Below are 25,670 nucleotides of genomic sequence, written 5' to 3'. Positions count from 1 at the left end.
TCCCCGAGCGGACCCGACCTCCGCATGTAGCGGGGGGGGGTCCCGATCGGACCCCCCACCCGCTAATAGGCGAGGACGTACATGTACGCCCATGTGCCTGTACGTGCCATATTGTGGACGTATATGTACATGCGGGGGTCGGGAACTGGTTAATCACAGACCGATTTTTTTAATTGCTACTAAATTTGCATTAAAATTCAATTCATAAATTATTCTAATGCCGCGTACACACGATCAGTCCATCCGATGAGAACGGACCGATGGACCGGTTTAATCGGTTAGCCGATGAAGCTGACTGATGGTCCATCGCGCCTACACACCATCGGTTAAAGAACCGATCGTGTCAGAACGCGGTGACGTAAAACACAACGACGTGCTGAAAAAAACGAAGTTCAATGCTTCCAAGCATGCGTCGACTTGATTCTGAGCATACGTGGATTTTTAACCGATGGTCGTGCCTACTAACGATCGATTTTGTCCTATCGGTTAGGAATCCATTGGTTAATTTTAAAACAAGTTGCCTTTTTTTTAACCAATGGTTAACTAACCGATGGCGCCCACACACGACCGGTTATGAAAACGGTCCATCAGACCATTCTCATCGGTTTAACCGATCGTGTGTACGCAGCATTACTCTTATTTTCAAAAAGTAGTGGCAATAGCCCATAGCAGCCTTTCCAAACTTTTTTTATCCTCTAAAATAATTCCCAATGCAGTCAGGCTGTGTCCGTACTGCACGGGTCATCTGTTCATATTGTCTAGGGGTGAGGAGAAAGCTTATATTAACCTGATCCTTCATTTTACTGGAAAATGGCACTCCCAGACAGTCCAGCCATGGACTGTTCCTAGTCTATGGAGCCTGCTCTGGGCTTGATGAGGTCAGGAACAGTCCACAATTCAAGACTGGTTGGAATGCAGGGGTTGGCAGAAGATCGTAGGATCAGGTAAGTATATCTCCTTTCTCCTTTCTACTTACCTCCACTGTGCGGCTCATTTTGCACAGAGTGGCCCCGAACACCGTCTTCTGGGGTCCCACGGCGGCTGTCTCGGCTCCTCCCTGCTTCAGATAACCCACTTTGGGAAGCTCTCTCCCGAAGGGGGTTACCTTGCGGGTACGCTCCCAAATCCTGTTGTCGGCGATATTGCCGCCGAGTACAGGACTCGACCCCGCCCCCCGGAGCCTGTGTCATTGGATTTGATTGACAGCAACGCAAGACCAATGTCTGCACTGCTATCAATCTATCCAATGAAGAGCTGAGAAGACCGGGCAAAGGAAGAGCGCGTTTGCGCCGCAGGACTTTCCAGGGCTCAGGTAAGTAAAAGGGGGGCTGAGGGGCCGGTAATCGTAATATGTTTTTTCACCTAAATGCATAGGATGCATTTAGGTGAAAAAACATGAGCCTTTACAACCCCTTTAACCTGTGCTGATGGGCTTTAAACAAATTCATCAGAGGATCAATGGGAAAAATGCCCATATGTTGGAGATCAGTAGTCAGAACAGCTCTTACATTCTGTACGTGGTCAGAATTCCACCCTTATAGACGGCTACAAAGATCACTGGTATCATGCTGCTGGCTTTACTAAGTGGCATTGGCACCAGAACTATGCAGGCACTTTAAATTAGCAGGACAATTAATCACAGCTCAAAGAACCCCTAGCAACTTCTGGAGGAACCCTAGGGTTCCACAGAAACCTGGTTGAGAATGAGTAGCCCATTGCAACCAAATTTCTTTTTTCATTGGTATGTGGAAGGATGTGTGTGATAAGGGTCTGTAATGTGCCTTCAAAGGCATGTAGATATATGATAGTACAGTGAAAAGCAGAATGTAAATAGAAAAATAGGTGCAACTGTGAATCTTGTTTCAAATGGCAGCTATATGTTATCCACCTAACTGCAGACTTAGAACAAGTCAGTCATCATTATCATGAGAGAAATACAGTGGCACCTCGGATTGCGGTTAACAAGCGTTTCGCAATACGAGCACTGTATTTCCTAATATCGTAACTCGGTTTGCGAGTGTTGTCTCGCAAAACTAGCAGGATTCGGGGCAAAGCGGTGTGCAGTGCCTGAGATGGGGGGGGCGCCGGAGCCGAATGGCTCGTGAACATAGTCTTTCTGAGGTTTGCCGAGGTCAGCCGAACTGTCCTCGGGTCTTTCTGGCCATTTCCGAGGTTCTCCGGCGCCCCCGCCTCTGGCCGCATGCGGTATTGCATGCCATTGAAGTCAATGCGGAACAAATTATTTTTGTTTCCATTGACTTCAATGGGGAAACTTATTTGGTTGGCAAATACTTTGGATTACGAGCATTCTCTTGGAACAGATTATGCTCGTAATCCAAGGTTCCACTGTATATAGGATTTTCCTTTTAAATAAAATGCTAATTTCCTGGGTGCTGTGCTGATGCTTGTAGACATAATTATAGGTATTCTGGCGTTCCTAATATCTAAACTTTTTTATAGCTTTAGATAGAAGGGTTATAACTTATTTCAAGTTTCTATTGCTGTCTGTGTTACCCCGCTGGCGAGATTTGCCCTCACTATTTGTCTTGGTAACTATTGTCTCTGGTACAGAAAAGAAATGCAAAATGTTTAAGTTGTCCAGGAGAAAACTTCCAATGGGGGCACTTGTTCTGGTGACAACGATCTTAAAGGGGATATCCCCTGTGAAGAGCTCTTCTCTTACTTCCTGATGCACCTCTGGAACAGAAACTATCTCCTTGGTGGGATACAGACTGCAAAAGGAAAAACCTGGGGGTCTTAGGTCCCATTCACACTTGCAAATGAGTCTGAAACCGATTACTTGCGAGAACCCCAGCAGGTGTTCCTGGCAATTGCATGCAGTAGGAAGCCCCATTGAAACCCATTACATGTGAGCAGCCGCAATTAGCTGTGGGAGCTCTCAACCTCCCATTGATTTTAATGGATTGGATTGTATTATTGGATTAGATTATATGCGAGAACCTCAGCTGGGGGGCTGCATATAATTGGTGATGACCCCATTCGTAAGTGTTAATGGGTACCTAACCTACTTCAACCAAAACTACAAAAAAATAAAAAATGTTGGCCTTTACACACACTTTAGAATAGCAGCCTTGCTATTCCTCTTATAGCAGGTGTACTTTAAAGCAGGGGTTCACCCTAAAAAAAGTTAGCGCGAGCTACAGTACCATATGCCTTTATTTTATTTTTTTGCGCCGTACTCACTGTTTAATCCCGTAGTTAAGTTTCAGTCTAGTAGGCGTTCCTATGCAGAGGGGAACATGATTGACGGCCGGCTATGGCGCGTCACGCTTCACGGAAATAGCCAAAATAGGACTTGGCTCCTCACGGCGCCTGCGCAGTCAGCTCCTAGTCTGTGCGCAGGCGCCATAAAGCGCCGTAAAGAGCCGAGTCCTACTCGGGAAGCGTGACGCGCCATAGCTGGCCGTCAATCATTGTCCCCTCTGCATAGGAACGCCCATTCCCCGCGGGGAGTCTGAAACTTATCTCCGGGATTAAACAGTGAGTACGGCGCAAAAAAAATAAAATAAAGGCATACTGTAGCTCACGCTACTATGCTGTATTTCATGGTAGAAACTTGCATTTTAGGGTGAACCACCGCTTTAAATGAAAGTCTTCACAGTTCGGTTGACAAAAATAACCTAAATTATTGGACCACTGGCTGTGTCAACATGCAGGCAACACCAATTAGTAAGGGCAAGAAGATTTTTGTCAAGTGCGCTACAAAATAGGTTTTTAAAGCGTCAAGCAAAAGAAAAGTGGTATTTCAGCGATGGGTGGATGCTAACGGGATAAATCATCTGCTGTATTTTTTTTTGATGACTCCTGCAATGAGATCTCCCTACCAGAATTCATGGCTCTGCCTGACCACTACCATGTAGTCCCACTCCTTCTGATACATACATACAAAATCCAACAATAAAGCACAGAAATTAGATGACAGTCTTAAATGGTCAAGTTTCATCATATTTGATGACCATTTAGGTCAGGGGTGCCCAACCTTTTGAAGAGCGAGGGCCACTTAGGCAACTTGATAACCAGTCGCGGGCCACAATGAGCAGAGTGGGTGGATGATAGGTCTCGGCTACTCTATAGGCTCTCCGATCCGCCCAGATGGAAGGGAACGATTTCCCCTCTATTTTTTTCAGAGGATTGGATTAGAGGTAGGTAGGCGTAACCTGCGGGTTAGCTGAACTTTGCCATATACTCTGCCTGTGGAAAAAGCCGGCTCTGTACAGGAAGAATCGGCTTATGGGGCTCTGCTCCGCAGCCGTTTTCTTCCTCTACCACCAGCTTCATGCACAACACTAAGGATGAGCTCCGGCGTGTTCGCATAGAACACATGCAGAGCCCGGCAGGAAGGGAGCCCGGCGCTGCGCTAATAACAGCCAGGGTGACATTGCATGATCCCTGCAGCCGAGCATCGGGACAATGTCTCCCTGGCTGTGATTAGCACAGCGCCGTGCACACTTCCTGGCGGACTCTGCACGTGTTCTATGCGAACACGCCGGAGCTCATCCTTACACAACACTGATGCTGTGATATGACAGGTCGGCAACCTGCGATCTGGACTTGCCAGCCCACATTCCAGAGCAGGAGGTTGCGGGCCACATCAGAGGGCTCCGAGGGCCACATGTGGCCCCCGGGGCACTAGTTGGCCACCCGTGATTTAGGTGGTCTATGAAGCCCCCCGCAGACACTGCCAACAAAGGCTCATCTGGTGAAATACTGGTGAGATGGGTTAGAACACCAAGACCATTTGTTATTGTTCTCCCAAAGGCAAATCCACTTTGCAATACTAATGCGAACTACAAGTGCAAAGTGCACTTGAAATTGCACTGAAAGTGCAGTCGCTGTAAATCTGGGGGGTAGATCTGAAATGAGGGGAAGCTCTGCTGATTTTATTATCCAATCACGTGCAAGCTAAAATGCTGTTTTTTATTTTCCTTGCCTGTCCCCCTTGGTTCTACAGCGACTGCACTTCCAAGTGCACTTTTAGTGCAATTTCAAGTGCACTTTGCACTTGTAGTGCAAAGTGGATTTGCCCTTTGTAAATAACCTCCATAGTAATTCGTCCCTTGAGGTGTCTGCAGGGTGCCTCCCCGCCCCTCTGCATGGACTGTCTAGAGCCCTCTAGAAGCAAGATATTCTAATAGCCATAAAGAGAAACCTTCTAGTATGGTAGCAGTGTCTTAGACGAGTAATGACAAGTACTGCCGGTGGCAACAACACAATTTCCTCCTTCATATCACCGCATACCACAGACTACATCCTCCTTTACTCTGCATATCACATGTTGCATCCTCCTTTACTCTGCATATCACATGCTGCATCCTCCTTTACTCAGCACATAGTTAGTAAGCTATTAGTTCACTTATGCAACAGTCTTCCTAATAGAAGTAACTAAAGATAGTGCTAAGCTGATAGTACTGTCAGTGAATCTTTAGCAGTTACGGTATGTGCAGTAGTAATAGGGTGAGGTACAGTCCTAAGTGGTGGTATGGTCTACAGGTAGAGGTATTGGTAGTTATATTTATGGAATTATTGCTATTGCTTTTCAGTGACAACCCAAATAATTACAGCAGCTTTTAAAAGAACTATCAGCTAGAGTGGGGCAGTATGTTGAGTGGCAGCAGTGTATGCAACAGCCCTTAGGCGTTACCACTAGCCTTAGGACTTACCAACTACTAGAGGGTGTGGCAACAGCTATAGTGTTAATTATCTTACTAACGCCTGATTATATGTGTTATGTCTGCAGTGCTGTCTCATGGCCGTCGTGGCAGAGAGAGTCCTGCAGTGTTAATTTTAGCAGCAAATTTCGATTTAGTCTTATGCCGCGTACACACGACCGTTTTTCGGGTTGTAAAAAATGTCGTTTTTTTTATTGTCTATAAAAACGATCGTGTGTGGGCTCCAGAGCATTTTTCACGATGTAAAAAATGACCATTAAAAATTTCAAAAAACGCTCAAATTTTTCACAACGTTTTTAACGTTGTCGTTTTTAATGTCGTAAAAAAATGGTCGTGTGTGGACTTTAACGACGTGAAAAAACGGCGCATGCTCAGAAGCAAGTTATGAGACGAGAGCGCTCGTTCTGGTAAAACTACCGTTCGTAATGGAGTAAGCACATTCATCACGCTGTAACAGACTGAAAAGCGCGATTCGTCTTTTACTAACACAAAATCAGCAAAAGCAGCCCAAAGGGTGGCGCCATCCGAATGGAACTTCCCCATTATAGTGCCGTCGTACGTGTTGTACGTCACCGCGCTTTGCTTGAGCTTTTTTTTTTCACGATCGTGTGTAGGCAAGGCCGTTTTAACGATCTGGTTTAAAAAAACATTGTTTTTTCTAGACCATTTAATGGTTTACAACGCGAAAAACGGTCGTGTGTACGTGGCATTAGTCTTAGGACTAAAATGGCGTTTTAGTCCCACTTTAGTCTTCTGCAATTGTTTTAGTTTTAGTCGTATTTAGGTGACTAAGGGCCAGATTCACAGCGGAGATACGACGGAGTATCTCAGATACTCCGTCGTATCTCTCAGAGTATCTATGCGACTGATTCATAGAATCAGTTACGCATAGATATCCCTAAGATCCGACAGGTGTAATTGTTTTACACTGTCGGATCTTAGGATGCAGTACCGCGGCCGCCGCTGGGGGGAGTTCGCGTTGTAAACCAGCGTCGGGTATGCAAATTAGGAGTTACGGCGATCCACGACGGATTTTCGCGTTCGCTACATCGCCGCTAATCTAGTTTCCCGTCGCAAAGTTAGTCGTCGTTTTTGGTGCCTTAACTTTACACAGCAAACGTATTGCTGTATAAAGTATGGCCGTCGTTCCCGCCTCAAAATTTAAAAATTCACGTAGTTTGCGTAAGCCGTCCGGGAAAGCAGAATTACGCTACGCGCGTCGCCGATGTCACTGCGCGCAAAGCACGGCGGGAATTTCAAAACGGAGCATGCGCAGTAGGTCCGGCGCGGGAGCACGCCTAATTTAAATGGCACACACCCATTTAAATTACGCGGGCTTACGCCGGCGTAATTTTTCACGCAAGTGCTTGGTGAATCAGGCACTTGCGATGAAAAATTGCGGCGGTGTAACGTATCTACGATATGATATCTACGATACATTATGCCGCCGCGATTCTACCTGAATCTGGCCCTAAAAATCTCCAGTACATTTTAGTCATCTAAAATCGAATGGACACAATTGTAATGCATTATTTAACATTTCTCTACAATTTCCAAACTCATTATATACTGCTGGAGTGAAAAATTATTATTGTTATTTATGGTATTGAGGTATGAAGGTTTTTCTCGATGTGATTCCTCTCAAGCCTGCCTTGCATACACACGATCGTGATAAAAAATGCTTGAGCAAAGCGCGGTGACGTACAAGGCGTACGACGGCACTATAAAGGGGAAGTTCCATTCAAATGGTGCAACCCTTTGGGCTGATTATGCAAATTTCCCTTCACATAACTTGATTCTGAGCATGCACGTTTTTTTCCCCGTCGTTAAAGCCTACACACAACCGTTTTTTACGACGAGAAAAAATAGAGCAGGTTCTAAATTTTTAATGCCTACTTTTCTCGTCGCAAAAAAATGTTCTGGAGCCTACACATGACCGTTTTTTACGACCAGTTTAGAAAATTGCATTTTTCTCGTCATGAAAAACAGTCGTGTGTACGCAGCATTAGTCTTTTGACTAAAATGGCATTTTAGTCTTAGTACCATTTTAGTTTTAGTCGTATTTTAGTCATCTCAATTGTTTTAGTTTTAGTCGACTAAAATAGTATTCATTTAGTCGACTAAAATGTTTTAGTAGTTTTAGCCGACTAAATTAACACTGGTGTCCTGTTGTGGTTATTGTACTAGCAACGGAAATACCTTCGTGTCTAATAGCGACCACAGCCGAAGCATGATTAACTGCTATAGTATTAGTAATATTTGCTAGTAAGTACAAATGAGGTGGTGACCACAGACTGAAGCTTAGGGGGAGTACTAGTAGTGGTAATAAGCAGCTAGTAAGTACCAGTAACACTCACATATAAAGTGGGAACAATAGGTAAACCTATGGGACAATCCCAGTATTTGTAATATTATGTAGTAAGTACCAGTAACATATGAAGTGGTGACCCCAGGGAGAAGCTTAGGGACAGTACTAGGATTGGTAGCATCTGATAGTAAGTACCAGTCACAAATCAGTGGGTAACCATAGGCTAAAGCTTATGGAGAGTCCTAGCAGTGGTAATATCTGCAAGGAACCAGGACTGGACAAATCCTTAAAAATTCTTAAAAATCCATAAAAATTACAACTGGCACCTAACTTTTGAGGTTTTCTCTAGTCGCTGTAACTCCTAAAAATAAACCTTTGTTCCCCTGATTTTTACTGATTGGCTTCTATATAGTAACAGTCATTAAAGAGGTAGTAACCACAAGCTGAAGCTCAGGGAGAGTCCTGATACTAGTGCTTGTAGATGCCAATGACAGTTGCAGCTGTTCTAGTAACCACAGGTAAAGTCTGGGTGAAGGTTCAAGCAGTGGCATGTTTAGCGTCAATTTTCAGCTTATAGCCCTAGAGTTAATAGCACCCTAATACCAGGGTTCCTCCAGGGGTTGCTAGGAATTCATTGAGCAGGGACTAACCACTGACACCAATGATCAATTTAGCTCTCTTTAGGGGGCATTTGCCCACTGACCACAAGTGTAAGACATATTCTTCCTGCTGACCACCATGTAAGACGCATTCAACTCACTGTCCACCAATGGAAAAAGCATTCTTCCCACTGACCTCCAATGTAAGTTTTTTTCCCATTGACCAATGTAGGCATTCTCCCCTCTGACTACCAAGGTAATAGGCATTCTTTCCAGTAACCAACAATGTAAGAAGCATTCTTCCTACTGACCACCAATGTAAGGAGCATTCTTCTCACTGACCACCAATGTAAGGAGCATTCTTCTCACTGACCACCAATGTAAGGAGCATTTTTCTCACTGACCACCAATGCAAGGAGCATTTTTCTCACTAATCCCCAATGTAAGGAGCATTCTTCTCACTGACCACCAATGTAAGGAACATTCTTCCCACGGACCACCAATGTAAGGAACATTCTTCCCACTGACCACCAATGTAAGGAGCATTCTTCTTACTGGCCCCCAATGTAAGGAGCATTCTTCTTACTGACCCCCAATGTAAGAAACATTCTTCCCACGGACCACCAATGTAAGGAAAATTCTTCCCACTGACCACCAATGTAAGAAACATTCTTCCCATGGACCACCAAGGTAAGGAACATTCTTCCCATGGACCACCAATGTAAGGAACATTTTTCCCACTGACCCCCAATGTAAGGAACATTCTTCCCACTGACCACCAATGTACAGTAAGAAACAGTCTTCCCACTGATCCCCCAATGTAAGGAGCATTCTTTCCACTGACCACCAATGTAAGGAGCATTCTTTCCAGTAACCAACAATGTAAGAAGCATTCTTCCTACTGACCACCAATGTAAGGAGCATTCTTCTCACTGACCACCAATGTAAGGAGCATTCTTCTCACTGACCACCAATGTAAGGAGCATTTTTCTCACTGACCACCAATGCAAGGAGCATTTTTCTCACTAATCCCCAATGTAAGGAGCATTCTTCTCACTGACCACCAATGTAAGGAACATTCTTCCCACGGACCACCAATGTAAGGAACATTCTTCCCACTGACCACCAATGTAAGGAGCATTCTTCTTACTGGCCCCCAATGTAAGGAGCATTCTTCTTACTGACCCCCAATGTAAGAAACATTCTTCCCACGGACCACCAATGTAAGGAAAATTCTTCCCACTGACCACCAATGTAAGAAACATTCTTCCCATGGACCACCAAGGTAAGGAACATTCTTCCCATGGACCACCAATGTAAGGAACATTTTTCCCACTGACCCCCAATGTAAGGAACATTCTTCCCACTGACCACCAATGTACAGTAAGAAACAGTCTTCCCACTGATCCCCCAATGTAAGGAGCATTCTTTCCACTGACCCCCAATGTAAGGGACATTCTTTCCACTGACCCCCAATGTAAGGAACATTCTTTCCACTGACCCCCAATGTAAGGGACATTCTTTCCACTGACCCCCAATGTAAGGGACATCCTTTCCACTGACCACCAATGTAAGGAGCATTCTTCCCACTGACCACCAATGTAAGGAACATTCTAAGAAACATTCTTTCCACTGACCACCAATGTAAGGGACATTCTTTCCACTGACCCCCAATGTAAGGGACATCCTTTCCACTGACCACCAATGTAAGGGACATTCTTCCCACTGACCCCCAATGTAAGGAGCATTCTTCCCACTGACCCCCAATGTAAGGGACATTCTTCCCATTGACCACCAATGTAAGGAACATTCTTCCCACTGACCCCCAATGTAAGGAACATTCTTTCCACTGACCACCAATGTAAGGAACATTCTTCCCACTGACCCCAAATGTACAGTAAGAAACATTCTTTCCACTGACCACCAATGTAAGGGACATTCTTTCCACTGACCACCAATGTAAGGAGCTTTTTTGCATACTGACCACAAATGTAAGTCAAACGACCATAAATTCTTACCTTTGACCACCACACCAAAGTACTATGAGTTGTAGCTATAAAAATAACAATGGCAGGGGTTTTCTGAGACCTAAAACAATTATTTTAAGGCTTCCTTGATTTTAAAAAGGTTGATGTATAGAATAAAGTTCTCTAAGTACCGTCAGGGTTGTTCTCCAGGGCATCCGCCAGTAATTTGAAGCTGCTGGACTGTCTTGGGCTAGTTCTGACCTCCTCGTTCCCATGGAGCATCTTGTAGACATCGGATTGTTCTTGCGTCCAGCTCATCTTGTACGTTTCGTCCTCTCCTCCTCTCTAGACTGCAATGGAGAGACTTTTGAGAATTCAGCAAACGCAAAAGACTGTTTACTTCTCACACTTGTCTTTCATCCCATTCAGCAGCAAGCTTCCTCTCTCACTAATTTTCCCTATGTAAGCATGTTTCCGCCCTGCGCTCGGCTCGCTCTGGTGCTTTTCTCTCTATGCACTTTTCTTTCTTCTCTGAATATTTCCTCCCCCCCAGCACACACATACTTTATACCATTACCCAGCACTCTATAATTTCCCCCCCATCTGCACTGCTGGTCCCCTCCCAGCCCTCAGGCTGTCTGTATCCCAGGCTGCTCACATGTCAGACAGACGTCTCTTCTCTTGCCAACGATGCCCCTTGTACCAGTGCCAGTCCTAGATCCTGAGTCTTGGTCTCCTGCTCGTGTCTGCTCCTGCTTCTCTCTGTCTGTCCCTTCTTCTGTCACTTGCAGTCTCTTCTTCCTGTCCTGAGGACACACCTGATTCTTAGTGTCCCCGCCTGTGTGTCTCTCCTCCTCTCACCACAGGCACACCTCTGTCTCTTCACTCTCTACCCCCCTCCCGTTCTCTATTTCACATTCAAATAAGCTCTATTGGCGGGACCAGATACATTTTATCATTGACGGCGATGTGCGGAAACAATAAAGCTGAGCCATACACGTGTAGATTTGTGAATGAACATTCTGGGCTAGATTCACAAAGCACTTACGCCGACGTATATCGAGATACGCCGCATAAGTGTAAATATGCGCCGTCGTATCTGTGCGCCGTGCCCACAAAACTAGATACGCCTGAAAATAGGCTTAACTTGCCTACGCCGTCGTATCGTGGGCGCATATTTACGCTGGGCGCATTTTCCGCTTCCATTGATTTTCTATGCACATATGCAAATGAGGGAGATACGCCGATTCACGAACGTACTTGCGCCCGGCGCATAATATACGCGGTTTGCGGAAGTCGTAAGTCAGGCAAAGGTAAAGTTATTCCCCATATATGAGGCGCAACTCATGCTAAGGTATGGACCAGGGAACACAGCCGTCGTAATTTACGTCGTTTACGTAGTACGTGAATAGGGCTGGGTGTAGGTTACGCTCACGTCGTAGGCAGTGATCCGTCGTATCTTAGGGAGTAGTTTCTGACGTGATTCTGAGCATGCGCACATGGGATGCGCCTACGGGACGGCGCATGCGCCGTTCGTTTTAAGTACTTGTATGGCACTCGCCCCATCATTTGCATGGGGTCACGCCTAATTAGCATGGCTCACGCCCACTTCCACCTACGACAGCTTACGCCGAGGGAACCCAGCGCAGTTTGGGAGGCAAGTGCTTTGTGAATTCGGTTCTTGCCTCTCTGCGCTACGTCGGCGTAGCGTATATTGGATGCGCTACGTCAGCATAAATATGCGCCAATGTATGTGAATCCGGGCCTCTCAGTGTATACGATGACTTGATGAATGTCGTTCAAAAGTACGTCAACACCCTCTTTGCTCCTAACAATCGATTTAGAAATTAATGGATTTTACTGAATTTTTCCACCCTGCGTTTTCAAATTTTCTCATCAATGCGGTCGAAAACAAACATCGATTTGACCTTACGAACCATTAGAAAATCGAACAAACATTCTTGAAACAAAAAGTTGCAAACACAATTCTACTAGTGTATGGCAAGCTTTAGTTCTAGCACCTCATAAGGGCCAGTTCACACCACATGCAGTCCTGTGCGTTTTTTTCTGCATCAAAAACGCATAGAAAGTAGGTTATATAGGGCCGGATTCAGATAGCCTTTACGCCGGCGTATCTATTGATACGCCGCGTAAGTGCTACGAAGCGCCGGCGTATCTTCTTTCTGTATTCAGAAAGCTAGATACGCCAGAATTTCCCTGAGATCCGACCGGCGTAAGTGTCTTACACCGTCGTATCTTAAGCTGAATATTTACGCTGGCGCTAGGTGGCGCTTCCGTATATTTCCGCGAGGGATATGCAAATTAGGTAGTTACGTCGATTCAGAAACGTACGTCCGCCCGGCGCATTTTGTTACGTCGTTTACGTTAGGCTTTTTCCGGCGTAAAGTTACCCCTGCTATATGAGGGGTATCCTATGTTAAGTATGGACGTCGTTCCCGCGTCAAATTTTGAAAATTTTACGCCGTTTGCGTAAGTCGTTCGCGAATAGGGCTGTACGTAAGTTACGTTCACGTCTAAAGCAATGATGATTTGCGGCGTAATTTCGAGCATGCGCACTGGGATTTTTTCACGAACGGCGCACGCCGTCAAATACGCGGGGTCACAGTGAATTTAAATAAAACACGCCCACATCATCCACATTTGAATTAGGCGGGCTTACGCCGGACCACAGACGTTACGCCACCGTAACTAAGGGCGCAAGTTCTTTCTGAATACGGAACTTGCGCCCTAATTTACGGTAAGGTAGCGTATCTGAGATATGTTACGCCCCGCGGAAAGATACACCAATGTATCTGAATCCGGCCCATAGTTCTCAATGGCATAGTTCACACCAGTGCTTGCAGTTTTAGTGCGTTCCAGTTCTAGAAAAAAAAAATAGAACGTGCTGCATTTTTCCTGCACTTGACTTTACTGGAACGTCTTTGATGCATTTTACAGCGTTCCAGTACAGTCCAGTGCAGTAAAAATGCAGCATGTTCTACTTTTTTTCTGGAACTGGAATGCACTGGAACTGCAACCACTGGTGTGAACTATGCCATTGAAAACCATATAACCTACTTTCCATGCATTTTTGACGCAGAAAAAAAACACACTGGACTGCATGTGGTGTGAACTGGACCTTAGGGCCAGTTCACACCATAGAAACGCAATCTGGATGCGTTCCAGGTCCTTTTTTTGCATGCGCGTTTTTGATGCGTTCCAGTGCGTTTTTGGTACTTTGCAAATGCAGTCCAGTGCTTTTTTCACCCCTCTTTTTTATTAACCTTAGTTAAGAACCAGTGTGTTCCAGTGCGTTTTTAGTGCATTTAGGTGTGTTCCGGTGCGTTTTTGATGCGTTTTACAGCGTCCCAGTACAGTCCAGTGCAGGTAAAATGCAGTATGTTCTACTTTTTTTTCTGGAACTGAAACGCACTGGAACTGCAAGCACTGGTGTGAACTATGCCATTGAAAATCATATAATATACTTTCCATGCGTTTTTGATGCAGAAAAAAAAAGTACTAAACTGCATGTGGTGTAAACTGACCCTTAAAGTGGTTGTAAACACCTTTTTTTTTTTACTTTATGCTACAGGTAAACCTATATTAAGGCTTACCTGTAGCTACCCAGGATATCCCCTAAAGCTGCATGGTTTAGGGGGATATCGCCCTGTGTCTGCATGTGCCAAAGTCATCGGCACATGCGCACTGGGGCAAACTGAAGCAATGGCATCTATGTGCCGTTGCTCCAGTCTTCGTGCCGTTACCGGCGACTCTTGCACGCATGTGTCACGCGATACCCGGAAGTAACTCCAGGATGACATGTCGGCGGCCGGAGTGGGAGATGAGGACCGCTGTGGAGGCTTCGATCAGAGGTAAGTACTACATAATGAGCTAGTATGCTATGCATACTAGCTCATTATGCCTTTGTCTTGCAGGGTGTTTTTTTTTTTTGAGGGTTTACTTCCTCTTTAAGGATAAGGAACAGTTCACACCAGAACGCATGTGTACTTGTGCATTCCCAATAGCCCATTCATTTTAATGGGCCCACCAAACGCGCATTTCAGTTTTCCGCAAGGCGCAAGCGCTTGCTAGATGCGTTTGGGATGCCATTTACGATTAATGGCACCCACACGTGGTCATATGAGTGCAGAACCATAGGTGTGTGCCAGATGTGCATTAATTGTGATCTATCTGTCAGTCGCAGGCAGGCAGGTGACATATAAACCGGGATCCTTCCTTGCTGACCCCCAAAACCTGGACAGGAGGAGCAGCAGGGGTGAAATTCAGTGGAATCGATCTGTATTTTCCTTCTGCAGCAGCAGCTAAGCCCAGGTTCACACTGTGGGCCAGATTCTCAAACGAGATACGACGGCGTATCTCCAGATACGCCGTCGTATCTCTAAATTGCGCGGTCGTATCTATGCGCCTGATTCTTAGAATCAGTTACGCATAGATTTCCCGTAGATCCGACTGGCGTAACTGTGTTAAACCATCGTATCGTAACTGCATATTTACGCTGGCCGCTAGGTGGCGCTTCCGTCGAATTCCGCGTTGAGTATGCAAATTAGCTAGATACGCGAATTCACGAACGTACGCCTGGCCTACGCAGTACATTTACGCCGTTTACGTTAGGCTTTTCCCGGCGTAAAGTTGCCCCTGCTATATGGTGGCGTAAGTGCATCGTACCAATGTTATGTATTGCCGTCGTTCTCGCGACGAAATTTGAAAATTTTACGTCGTTTGCGTAACTCGTCCGTGAATGGGGCTGGACGTCATTTACGTTCACGTCGAAACCAATGACGCCCTTGCGGCGTATTAGGAGCAATGCACACTGGGAGATTTCCATGGACGGTGCATGCGCCGTTCGTGAAAAACGTCATTAACGTCGGGTCACACAACATTTACATAAAACACGCCCCCTGTTCCAAATTTGAATTAGGCGGGCTTACGCCGGCCGATTTACGCTACGCCGCCGCAACTTACGGAGCAAGTGCTTTGAGAATACAGCACTTGCCCGTCTAAGTTGCGGAGACGTAACGTAAATCGTATACGTTTCGCCGCCGCAAAGATACGCCGTTCTACGAGAATCTGGCCTTGAGAGCGCAAATGAAATTGTGCGATTTCAACTGAACTCGTGCGACTTCACTCCCTCATGTCAGTCCCGACTTCAGGGGCGATTTCAGAGATATCTGTGTGGGTTTCTGCACAGACGTCTATTGAAATCGCACCAAAAGTAGTACAGAAACTACTTTTGGAAATCAGTGCGGTGCCGCACTGATTTGGATGGTGCCATTGCCGACAATAGCCGCCGATTTGGGATGCAATTTGACAAGTCAAATTGCATCCCAAATTGCTGCAATGTGAACCAGGGCTAAAAGTAATTTCTCCTCCTCTCCCCCTCACCAACATTCATCTTCCACAGGAATAAAATACAGGGGATTGTCACCAATGTATGCCACCCCCAGGGCTGGCCTTAGGTGTTCAGGCGCCCTGTGTGAGCTAATCCTGTGGCGCCCCCTCCATCTTCACCCCTCGCCCCCTGGTCACCTAAACATACACAAAGAGGAAAAAAATGCCACCGCGGGTGTAATACAATTGCGGAGGGGGGTGCCGGTCTGACACCCCCCCCAGTGTGTGGTACCCGGGGGTGACTCGCCCCCCCTTAGTACGCCTCTGGGTGGTCGCACGGCGCCCCTGTTTCCCATGGCGCCCTGTGCGGGCGCACAGCTCTCACACCCCAAAGGCCGGCCCTGGCCACCCCCCCTGTCCCTGTTCTTCTTCTTCTACTGCCCATGTCCCCCTGTGTGCCCCTCCCCCCTATTGTTTCAGGATGATAAGCGAACACACGCATATGTGTTGGAGCTTTGCGGTGCACACCCTAATGCGATAGGCTGCGCACACCAATGGGCAGAACAAACTGCACTCCTGTGATCCATAGGAGAAGTATGGCCAAAAAAGCTTTGCCCATACATCACCTTTAACAATTGCACGTGCATTTAGCAAACACATGGCGGTGTCATTAACAACTAATGCCAGAGCTGTGTGTCAGCTAAAGGGCAGCGTGCGCTGGGAAGGTGCGTGATTTTGCATGCGTTCTCGACACGCAGAGATCAGAACCTAGCTTTAGGGAAAGAATATAAATTCCTACGGGAGACTCAGCATAATTTCTGTGATTATCTGCGAGCAGAAAGCCCCATACAAAGCAATGAGAGGCTGACGGCACATGTAGCTGTTTGTGGATATTCACATATAATGGGACATGCTGCGATTACAGCTTGCACCCACAGTCAATCATCCACAGGTAATCGCTGTAAAGCCTCCTACACCGGATCGAATTTTCCGCGGACAAAGTGTAGGACTTTTGTCCGAAGGGCGTTGGCCGCGAACATGTATTGCATACAAACGGCAAATAATTGTTGGCCAACAAACAATAAACTGCGTGGTTTTTCAGCTCTTTAGCACCACCCTTTGGGCAACTTCTGTTAATGTTGTCTTATGGTTAGCATTGGTTCGGAGCATGCGTGTTTGTACGTTGGATTTTTTTCCAACGGTCTTGTGTACACAGGATCAGATTATCCGACAACACACATTTGTTGTCGGAAAATTTTAAAGCACGCTATCCCACATTTGTTGTCGGAAAATCCGACAACAATTGTCCGATGGAACGTACAAACGGTCGGATTTTCCGACAACAGCCTGAAAATCACTAGTTTGCCCAATCCATGCTAGAAGCTCTAACCTGTGGCTCCTTGAATACAAGGGCTCATGCATGCAAGTGTTTTTGTCCATATGGTATAAAAAACAGGAGTATTCTGGAGCCTGGGAGGCATGCGTGATGCATAAAGCCTGCTGACAGCAGCCTATCAAAATCAATGACAGGATAAAATATGCAGCATCTGAACAAGTAACTACCACAGGGAACAGCTGCAGGCGTGTACAGCCTCTAGGTATTTTTGCCTGTCATTGATTCTGACAGACTGCAGGCAGCGGATTGCTCTGGAATACACCTGAATTTAAGTCTCTGTTCTGGCCCGTGACATCACTGTGGGGCTCCCATCTCCTCCCTCCTCCTCCCTCTGAGCGGGCCTTGTGCATATGCAGTAGGGTTCCCTGTCGTGAAGGCGTAAGGCTATACTGCCAGGGTTCCTTACCCGCATTGGCGGCGGAAGCACTCGACAGCTGATGGAAACATCAGCTGCATTGCCGACATCGCTGGACTCCAGCACAGGTAAGTGTCCTTGGCAGCGGCGATACAGTCGCATTTAACCCTTTCTTCAAACGCTGGCGGGGGTTAAAAGTGCCCTGCTAGCGGCCGAATAGCGCACCTAAAACGATGGTAAAGCGCAGTTTTTTAGCCGCTTTACCGATAATGTGGCCAGCTGGCAGTGTAAAATAGCTCTTGAGATAATTCAGCTTCATTCCATGCCCATATAAATATAGCCCAGAGAATGTACAGACCCCCCTTCAGCACATGTGGACCCCCCTTCAGCACAGACCTCCTCATTCCGCACAGACCCCTCCATTCAGCACAGATAGATCCCTCCATTCACCACAAATGGACCCCCCCTTCAGCACAGACCCTCCAATTCCGCACAGACTTCTCAATTCAGCACAGACCCCCCTTCAGCACAGATGGACCCTATTTAAGCACAGACCCCCCTTCAGCACAGGTGGACCCCCATTCAGCACAAACCCCCCCCTTCAGCACAGACGGACTCCCCTCCCCCATCCCATTCAGTACCTCAGATCAGCACAGCACAGGCACAGTAGGTTCCCTCCCCCTGTGTACACAAACACTGGAGGGGGAGGCAGCTTTACTCTGCTCTCTGTGACATCCGGCCCGGGACTGCTCAGACAGCCTGTGGCCACGAGAGAAGGGGATGGTTGGCCAGCAGCTCGCCTCTCTCTCCCTGTTCTAACCTGCCTGTCACCGCTGCACTGTCACTGCTTCAGTTGCGGTGGGTGTTTTCACTCTTCGCCTAGGTTCACACTGCTGCGAATTCAAAATCGCGGTAAAATGCGCGATTTTACCGCGATTTTGCGGCCGCGATTTTGCCGCGATTTCGGCCGCAATTTAATGTAAATCGCGGCCCGAAATCGCAAAAAGTAGTACAGGAACTACTTTTTGAAATCGCAGATGCGGCGTCGCACTGATTAGGACAGTGCCATTGCCGACAATTGCCGCCGATTTGAGATGCGATTTGACATGTCAAATCGCATCTCAAATCGTTCCAAATCGTACCCAGTGTGAACCAGGTCTAAAACACCTTCTCGATTCCAGGGGGGGGGGGGGAAATTGCCCCCCCTTGCCCTATGGAGCGGACGCCCATGCTGCTGGCTTTTATTTTTTGGACGGACCTCTGGTTTAAGTCGCATTGATCTGAACGGGTGCCATTGGAAACACTGGGCTGCCACTTGTCATGCGACTTTATGTGTCCAAAGTCGCATCACAAGTCACACAAGTGTGAAAAGGCCCCTATTCTTAGTGGGCAAAAGCCCCCCGTTTTCATGAGCCCAAATAGTGACTGCGTCTAATAGGATATAGTCAGAGTTTGGCTGATATTTTTCCACCCAGCTCAGATTTCTGCTGATTCAGCTATAATTGGCCAAAATTGAAGCTGTGTGTACCCAGCGTTATTTATATATATATAAAGAGGGATAGGGGGTGAGTCTATGTCAGGGATTCTAAGTTCACGATTTCTCAGTCTGTGACATTTTGTAACCTATCATGCAGCTGTTTTCACCTCCCTCAGTCCCGCTCTGCGTTTCTGGACGCGTACAATAAGGCACTCGGGAGACGCATGACTTCCCAAGTAACCGCACCATCCTGGATTCTTGGTCCCCGACATAGGAGCCTCTCACATCTGCTTTTGGTTAAAGAAAGTTGAGAAACGGCCAGGAAAAGAGAGCATGAGACTACCAAGGAAGAAAAGGAGAGCTGCGGGGTACTCCCAGAGATGGGGGCCAATTGATCAGAAATTAAGCAAGCTGATACAGTTGCCCACGGTGACCACCAAGGTTTTACTTTTCATCTAAAACAAATGAACTGATTGCTGTAGGCAGCAGATTTCCTTCTATATCAGATTTCACTGAAACTGAAAACTGAAATAAAAGTGACAACGGTAACCATAGCAACAAGTTGGTTTTTACCCTTTTTGCTCTCCCGGTAAATGAAAGCAAGAGTGTGATTGGCTGCTGGAGGCGACAGCTTCAGATTTATTCTTATTTGATTCCTAAGTCCCCCGTAGGGGAAACAAGAATGCGGCAGAGGAGGAACGCAAGTCCTGTTCTGACTTCACAAATCCAGTTGCTTAATTTTTTGGAAACCGCACAACAAGAATTTGCTAAAAATACAAGTTATGTCTGCAGATTCTTGTCTGGAGGGGGTGATGTTCAGTGAAATCAGATCCAAGACATTGGCATGGAGCGGACTTAGGACTCAGCAGTTCTCTATACTGGAAAAAAAAAGGATATTTTTTCCTAGTTTTGGATACCGTGTGAGTTCTCACATAGGGCTCATTTACACATGAGGTTGGGGGGCGGTAACAAAAAAACAGGTGGTTGAGCCTCCCAACTGCCGACACTCACACCTGTACACATGCCACGGGCGTGATGCTGTACCCTACGGCTGTGGCAAAACTCAAATAGCATGTCGCTTTTGGCAGGTGCTGCCTAATGCAGTTCTATGGGGCTGTGCCGCAACCATGCCACGTGCATTGCGCACAATTGTAGTGCAGCAGTACGGCAATTATAGCTTTAAATCAGGCACTGAGGCAGCAACATATCGCTTTCTCACCACCTGTCAAACACCTCTGATAAGTGGTCCAAGCTTGGAGTCCTAACCCTATTATGACCAGTGGTGGGGTAGAACTTTGGCTACCTACCCCCCAAATTTGGGGTCTCTGTGACCCCAGGTCGCGGAGCTACGACCCTCAAAGCTTGATCCTGTTTTTACGACGCATGCTCGGAATCATAAAACTTAATTTCTCTCGGCTCGTTGTAGTGTTGTACGTCACCGCGTTCTTGACGGTCGGAATTTTGTGTGACCGTGTGTATGCAACACAAGTTTGAGCCAAAATTCCGTTGGAAAAAAAATCCACGGATTTCTTGTCGGAATTTCTGATCGTGTGTACGGGGCATAAGGCTGGCACGAAGATTCAGGCCCTGCAAGCACCACACGGCTTGACAAATGTCGATTTAAAAATTGACCAAGCTGGGTGGAAAATGATTGGCCAAACAGTGACTGTAGCCTATAATGTACAGGCATTGTTTGGGTATTCAGACAGCCACTGGTACCATGGCTGCTAAATACAATATCTGTTGCTATGAGCATGGATGGGGGGGATCAACTGAATTTGTTCTTGTTCGGCCTGCGGGAGAATCTCGCCGTGTATGGCGACTTTATGGTTGTGTTTCTTACTGCTCTCATCACTCTACTTTGTGAGTCCCACTTAAAGCAGTTTTGGGAAATTGTCTCTGACTAGTCTGACTTGTCCTCCTCAATAATAGGGATAAAAGCCTCATAATCTTCCCTCCTGGTAATTATCCTGTGAATGTCTCTATGCTGGAAATTCAGGAGATTAACCTTTGAGTAACACAAAAATTCAGCTAGAGGGGGGATTTCACAGAGAGACATAAATGCTGAGTAGTATTCCATAGTGCTGAAATACCGACTTACAGTAATCTGTAACAATGGTTTGAAGCTTTGATCTGTTTGAGTAGAATACTAATAGCACCAATGATTGCAGGTCACCTTATTTATTCAGCATCAGTAGGTCTTAAAGTGTATGGCCTGGGCAAAATGAAGAAAAAACATACTGTATGCACTACATCTCTGCAATACAGGCATATTTCCCATGGTTTATCTATTTAAAGACCCTACAAGTATCAAGACTGCCAGAAATACACTAATTTCTTCTTGTGGCTGATAACGCACACCATGGGTTGAGTGGTGTCAGCCCTGCCCAGCTGTCTTTTGCTAAACTACTGAACCCCTCCCATTCTCCAACATCTACAACATAGGGGATAAATGTTCTGTAATCCAAGATAAAAGCTGCAAGGGCTCATTAGACTTCTTGGTATAACATGGGAAGTGTGCTGGGCACTCAGAATTTCTGATAGGTATGCCTTTTGCACTTATACAAACAAAATACTTTCAATGGCATATAAGTATGTAAACCTCAACTAAATGGTGATCGTCAGCAGACACCAACCCCCTGTTGCATAAATATGAATGAGATGGGTAAAAGATGCTTTCAGCTCCTCTTCTCCACCTCAGACGCGTTTTGTCTTTTTCGGGGGTTAATCATAGAGGCCAACAGTATTGTCGTTGTTCTGGGCTACATATATTAGTATGTAAGCTGCCTTTGCAGACTTCTCATTCCCCAAATCCTAGTTGTCTGGCTTCCAGGACAACATTATACTAAAATTGTAGCGCTACCCCCGCAGGAGCCGCTCATTTGTTATTGGGATCGGCATATTGAGTTACCTTAGTGTGGCGTATGGGTGCAGTTGGAGAACAAAGCAGTAAACAAAGGTCCAGACAGTGAATAAAGGGTTTTCCAATGCTTTATTCCAGGCCAAACATCAACATTAAATGGGAAGAGCAGGTTGATGAAGAAAAGGGAGAACCTTGCAGTGTCAGGCCCGGATATTAATTGAGCAGTCCTAGCTCAAAAGAGTACCAAATTATTATTCGTCGCCACTCTAGTTGGAATGGGTAAAGTGCCCCAGGACAGACCCCTCTCACAAGCCTGGCAGCCGAAGTGTCACTTAGGATTTGCTGGGAGGAACAGATCTCTCTCACAGACCTGGCTCTAGGGCCTCTGCCACAGGCCAATTACTTTAGGTGAGCTCGATGGATAAATGGAGCGAATCCTCCCAGTAGGTTTTAGCATAGGTCACCGGATGACAGCAAAACGTACCTGTCAACATTCCGGTCACCAGATCCCCAATTGGTTCGTTCAAGCCCTGTTGGACAACCTGCCTCCGGGTTCCCCTCAAGCGGACCCCCCAATCGAACGGCACCCAGCCTGGGATCCTCTCAACAGAACTGGGGACCCAGTAAGTCACTGGATTCCCTTTTTACCTCCGGATGAGGGTTTGTGTAGACTGCAATTCTGGCCTGGTGGGCCGCGCTGGCGGGGTCCATGGATGCGCGCACCCTGAAGGTGGATGCCGCACCTGGAACCGGGACCGCGCGAAAACTTGCTTAGCACATGACACCTGTCACAGATATACCCCTCCCCAGCATGCCTTGCGAGGGAGAAACTTCTCTAATTGACTGCTGGGGAAAGTTGCTCTGCCAGAACCCCTGTGGTGCCAACTGCTGGCCAGGGATGGTATTGCATCCCTGGAGCACAGACTGACCCAGTGAACGTTTCTGGAGTGACAGAAGTCCCAATTTTAGCAAATTGTGAATGGGAGCAAAATAACTCTCCCATTCCCCACTAACTTTAGCGTAGTGCCCATACTGAAAGTAAGGGGGCGCTACAGAATATTTGAAATAAGGAACCCAGAGGAAGTACAGTGCACCTGGAAAGTATTCACAGCACTTATTTTTTTCCACATTTTGTTATGTTACAGCCGTATTCTAAAATGGATTAAATTCATTATTTTCCTCAAAAGTCTACAAAGAATAAAGCAGAATGACAATGTGAAAGAAATTTGTTTGAAATCTTTGCTAATTTATTAAAAATGTATTAAAAAAAAAAAAAATCACATGTACATAAGTATTCACAGCCTTTGCCATGAAACTCAAAATTGAGCTCAGGTGCTTCCTGTTTCCATTGATCATCCTTGAGGCTGGGTTCACACTACTACACTACTTTCATCCTACTTTGCTCTGCTACATTGGTCCTACATTTATCCTACATTGGTCCTACATCCATCCTACTTTCATGAACAGGATACTACTTTGGTCCGACTTCAATGATATTCAATGGGCTGAAGTAGGATCAATGAAGGACCAAAAGTAGTACAGGGAGCATTTTCAAAGTCGGACCGACTCATAGGGAAACATTGATTTTCACACGTCATGCTACATGACGCTCCCAATGTAGGACTGTTTGTAGGACAAGTGTGAACCCAGCCTAAGGCTGGGTTCACACTTGTCCGACAAACGGTCCTACATTGGGAGCCTCATGTAGCATGACGTGTGAAAATCAATGTTTCCCTATGAGAGCTGTCTTAACTGGTCCTACACAAGTCGGTCCGACTTTGAAAATGCTCCCTGTACTACTTTTGGTCCTACATTGATCCTACTTCAGGCCCATTGAATATCATTGAAGTCGGACCAAAGTAGTATCCTGTTCATGAAAGTAGGGTGGATGTAGGACCAATGTAGGATAAATGTAGGACCAATGTAGCAGAGCAAAGTAGGATGAAAGTAGTGTAGTAGTGTGAACCCAGCCTGAGATGTTTCTACAAATTGATTGGAGTCCTCCTGTGGTAAATTCAGTTAATTGGACATGATTTGGAAAGGCACACACCTGTCTATATAAGGTACCACAGTCAACAGTGCATGTCAGAGCACAAACCAAGCCAAGAGGTCCAAGAAATTGTCTGTAGACCTCCGAGACAGGATTGTATGGAGGCACAGATCTCGGAAAGGGTACAGAAACATTTCTGCAGCATTGAAGATCCAAATGAGCACAGTAGCCTCCATCATTCATAAATGGAAAAAGTTTGAAACCACTAGGACTTTTCCTGGAGCAGGCCGCTTGGCCAAACTGAGCAATCAGGGAGAATGGCCTTAGTTAGGGAGGTGACCAAGAACCTGATGGTAACTCTGACAGAGCTCCAGCATATCTCTCCGGTGAGAGGAGAACCTTCCAGAAGAACAACCATCTCTTCAGGCACTCCACCAATCAGACCTGTATGGTACAGACAGCCATTCCTTAGTAGAAGGCACATGACAGCCCACCTGGAGTTCGCCTGAAGGACTCTGACTGTGAGAAATAAAATTCTCTGGCCTGATGAAACAAAGGTCGAACTCTTTGGCCTGAATGGCAAGCGTCGTGTATGGAGCAAACCAGACACCGCTCATCACCTGGCCAATACCATCCCTACAGTGAAGCATGCTGGTGGTAGCTTCATGTTGTGGGGATGTTTTTCAGTAGCAGGAACTGTTAGACTAGTCAGGATCAAGGGAAATACGAATGCAGCAATGTACAGAGACATCCTTGATGAAAACCTGATCCAGAGCGCTCTGGACCTCAGACTAGGGCAAAGGTTCATCTTCCAACAGCACAAAAACCCTAAGCACACAGCCAAGATAAAAAAGGACTGGATACAGGACAGATCTGTGAATGTCCTTGAGTGGCCCAGCCAAAAACAAGGTTTGAACCCGATTGATCAACTCTAGAGAGATCTTAAAATGGCCGTGCACCGATACACTCCATCCAACCTGATGGAGCTTGAGGGGTCCTGCAAAGTAGAATGGGAGAAACTGTCCAAAAATAGGTGTACCAAGCTTGTAGCATCATACTCAAAAATACTTAAGGTTGTAATTGGTGCCAAGTTGCTTTAACAAAGTATTGAGCAAAGGCTGTAAATACTTATGTACATTTTTTTTTTTTAATAAATTTGCAAAAATTTCAAACAAACTTTTTTCAAGTTGTCATTATGGGGTATTGTTTGTAGAATTTTGAGGAAAATAATGAATTTAATACATTTTTGAATAAGGACCTGCATACTTGTCCTGGGTCCGTGACTCATAAAGTATTATTATCTGGCACGGTTACTGAACAGTACAGTAGCCATAGGAAACCAATAAAAAATAAAACGTGGTATTTCTTGAACAAGTGATTGGATTGACTTGAAGTCAAACATTTCTTATGACCGATATCGTACTTCCATCAGAACGTCTAAAGAAATTGTGTTGATCATAGTATCCAACCATTTTAAACACCCTAGAACAGTGGTTCTCAACCTGGGGGTCGGGACCCCCTTGGTGGTCGAATGATGATTTTCCAGGGGTCACCAAATCCTGGCCTGTTTCTGAAGCCCACACCACTCTCCCACCTTTTCTCGGCTGCCCAGCTGGGCTGTTCCTGGAGCCCGTAGCCGCCCACTCAGCCTCTTTGCAGCCACCCATTCAGTTCAT

At 46.1% G+C, this 25,670-nt stretch overlaps 1 protein-coding gene across 1 annotated transcript in view; it reads right to left on the bottom strand.

The window, feature by feature from the left end:
* The window catches only part of PDLIM2 (PDZ and LIM domain 2), a 29,238-nt gene extending 17,840 nt beyond the window's left edge, over positions 1-11,398 (bottom strand). Inside the window, exons 1-2 of the mRNA XM_040346164.1 lie at positions 11,223-11,398; positions 10,756-10,914 (exon numbers count right to left, since the gene is read on the bottom strand). Coding sequence (XP_040202098.1) covers positions 10,756-10,882 — 127 coding nt within the window. The 5' untranslated portion in view covers positions 10,883-10,914; positions 11,223-11,398. The remainder of the gene's footprint in view (positions 1-10,755; positions 10,915-11,222) is intronic.
* Between the last annotated feature and the right edge of the window lie 14,272 nt (positions 11,399-25,670).

This window comes from Rana temporaria, chromosome 3, assembly GCF_905171775.1.
Source record: "Rana temporaria chromosome 3, aRanTem1.1, whole genome shotgun sequence".
In the NCBI taxonomy this organism is placed as follows: Eukaryota; Metazoa; Chordata; class Amphibia; order Anura; family Ranidae; genus Rana; species Rana temporaria.
The sequence above is the reverse complement of the archived record's forward strand: the minus strand, read 5'-3'. Positions and strand labels throughout refer to the sequence as shown.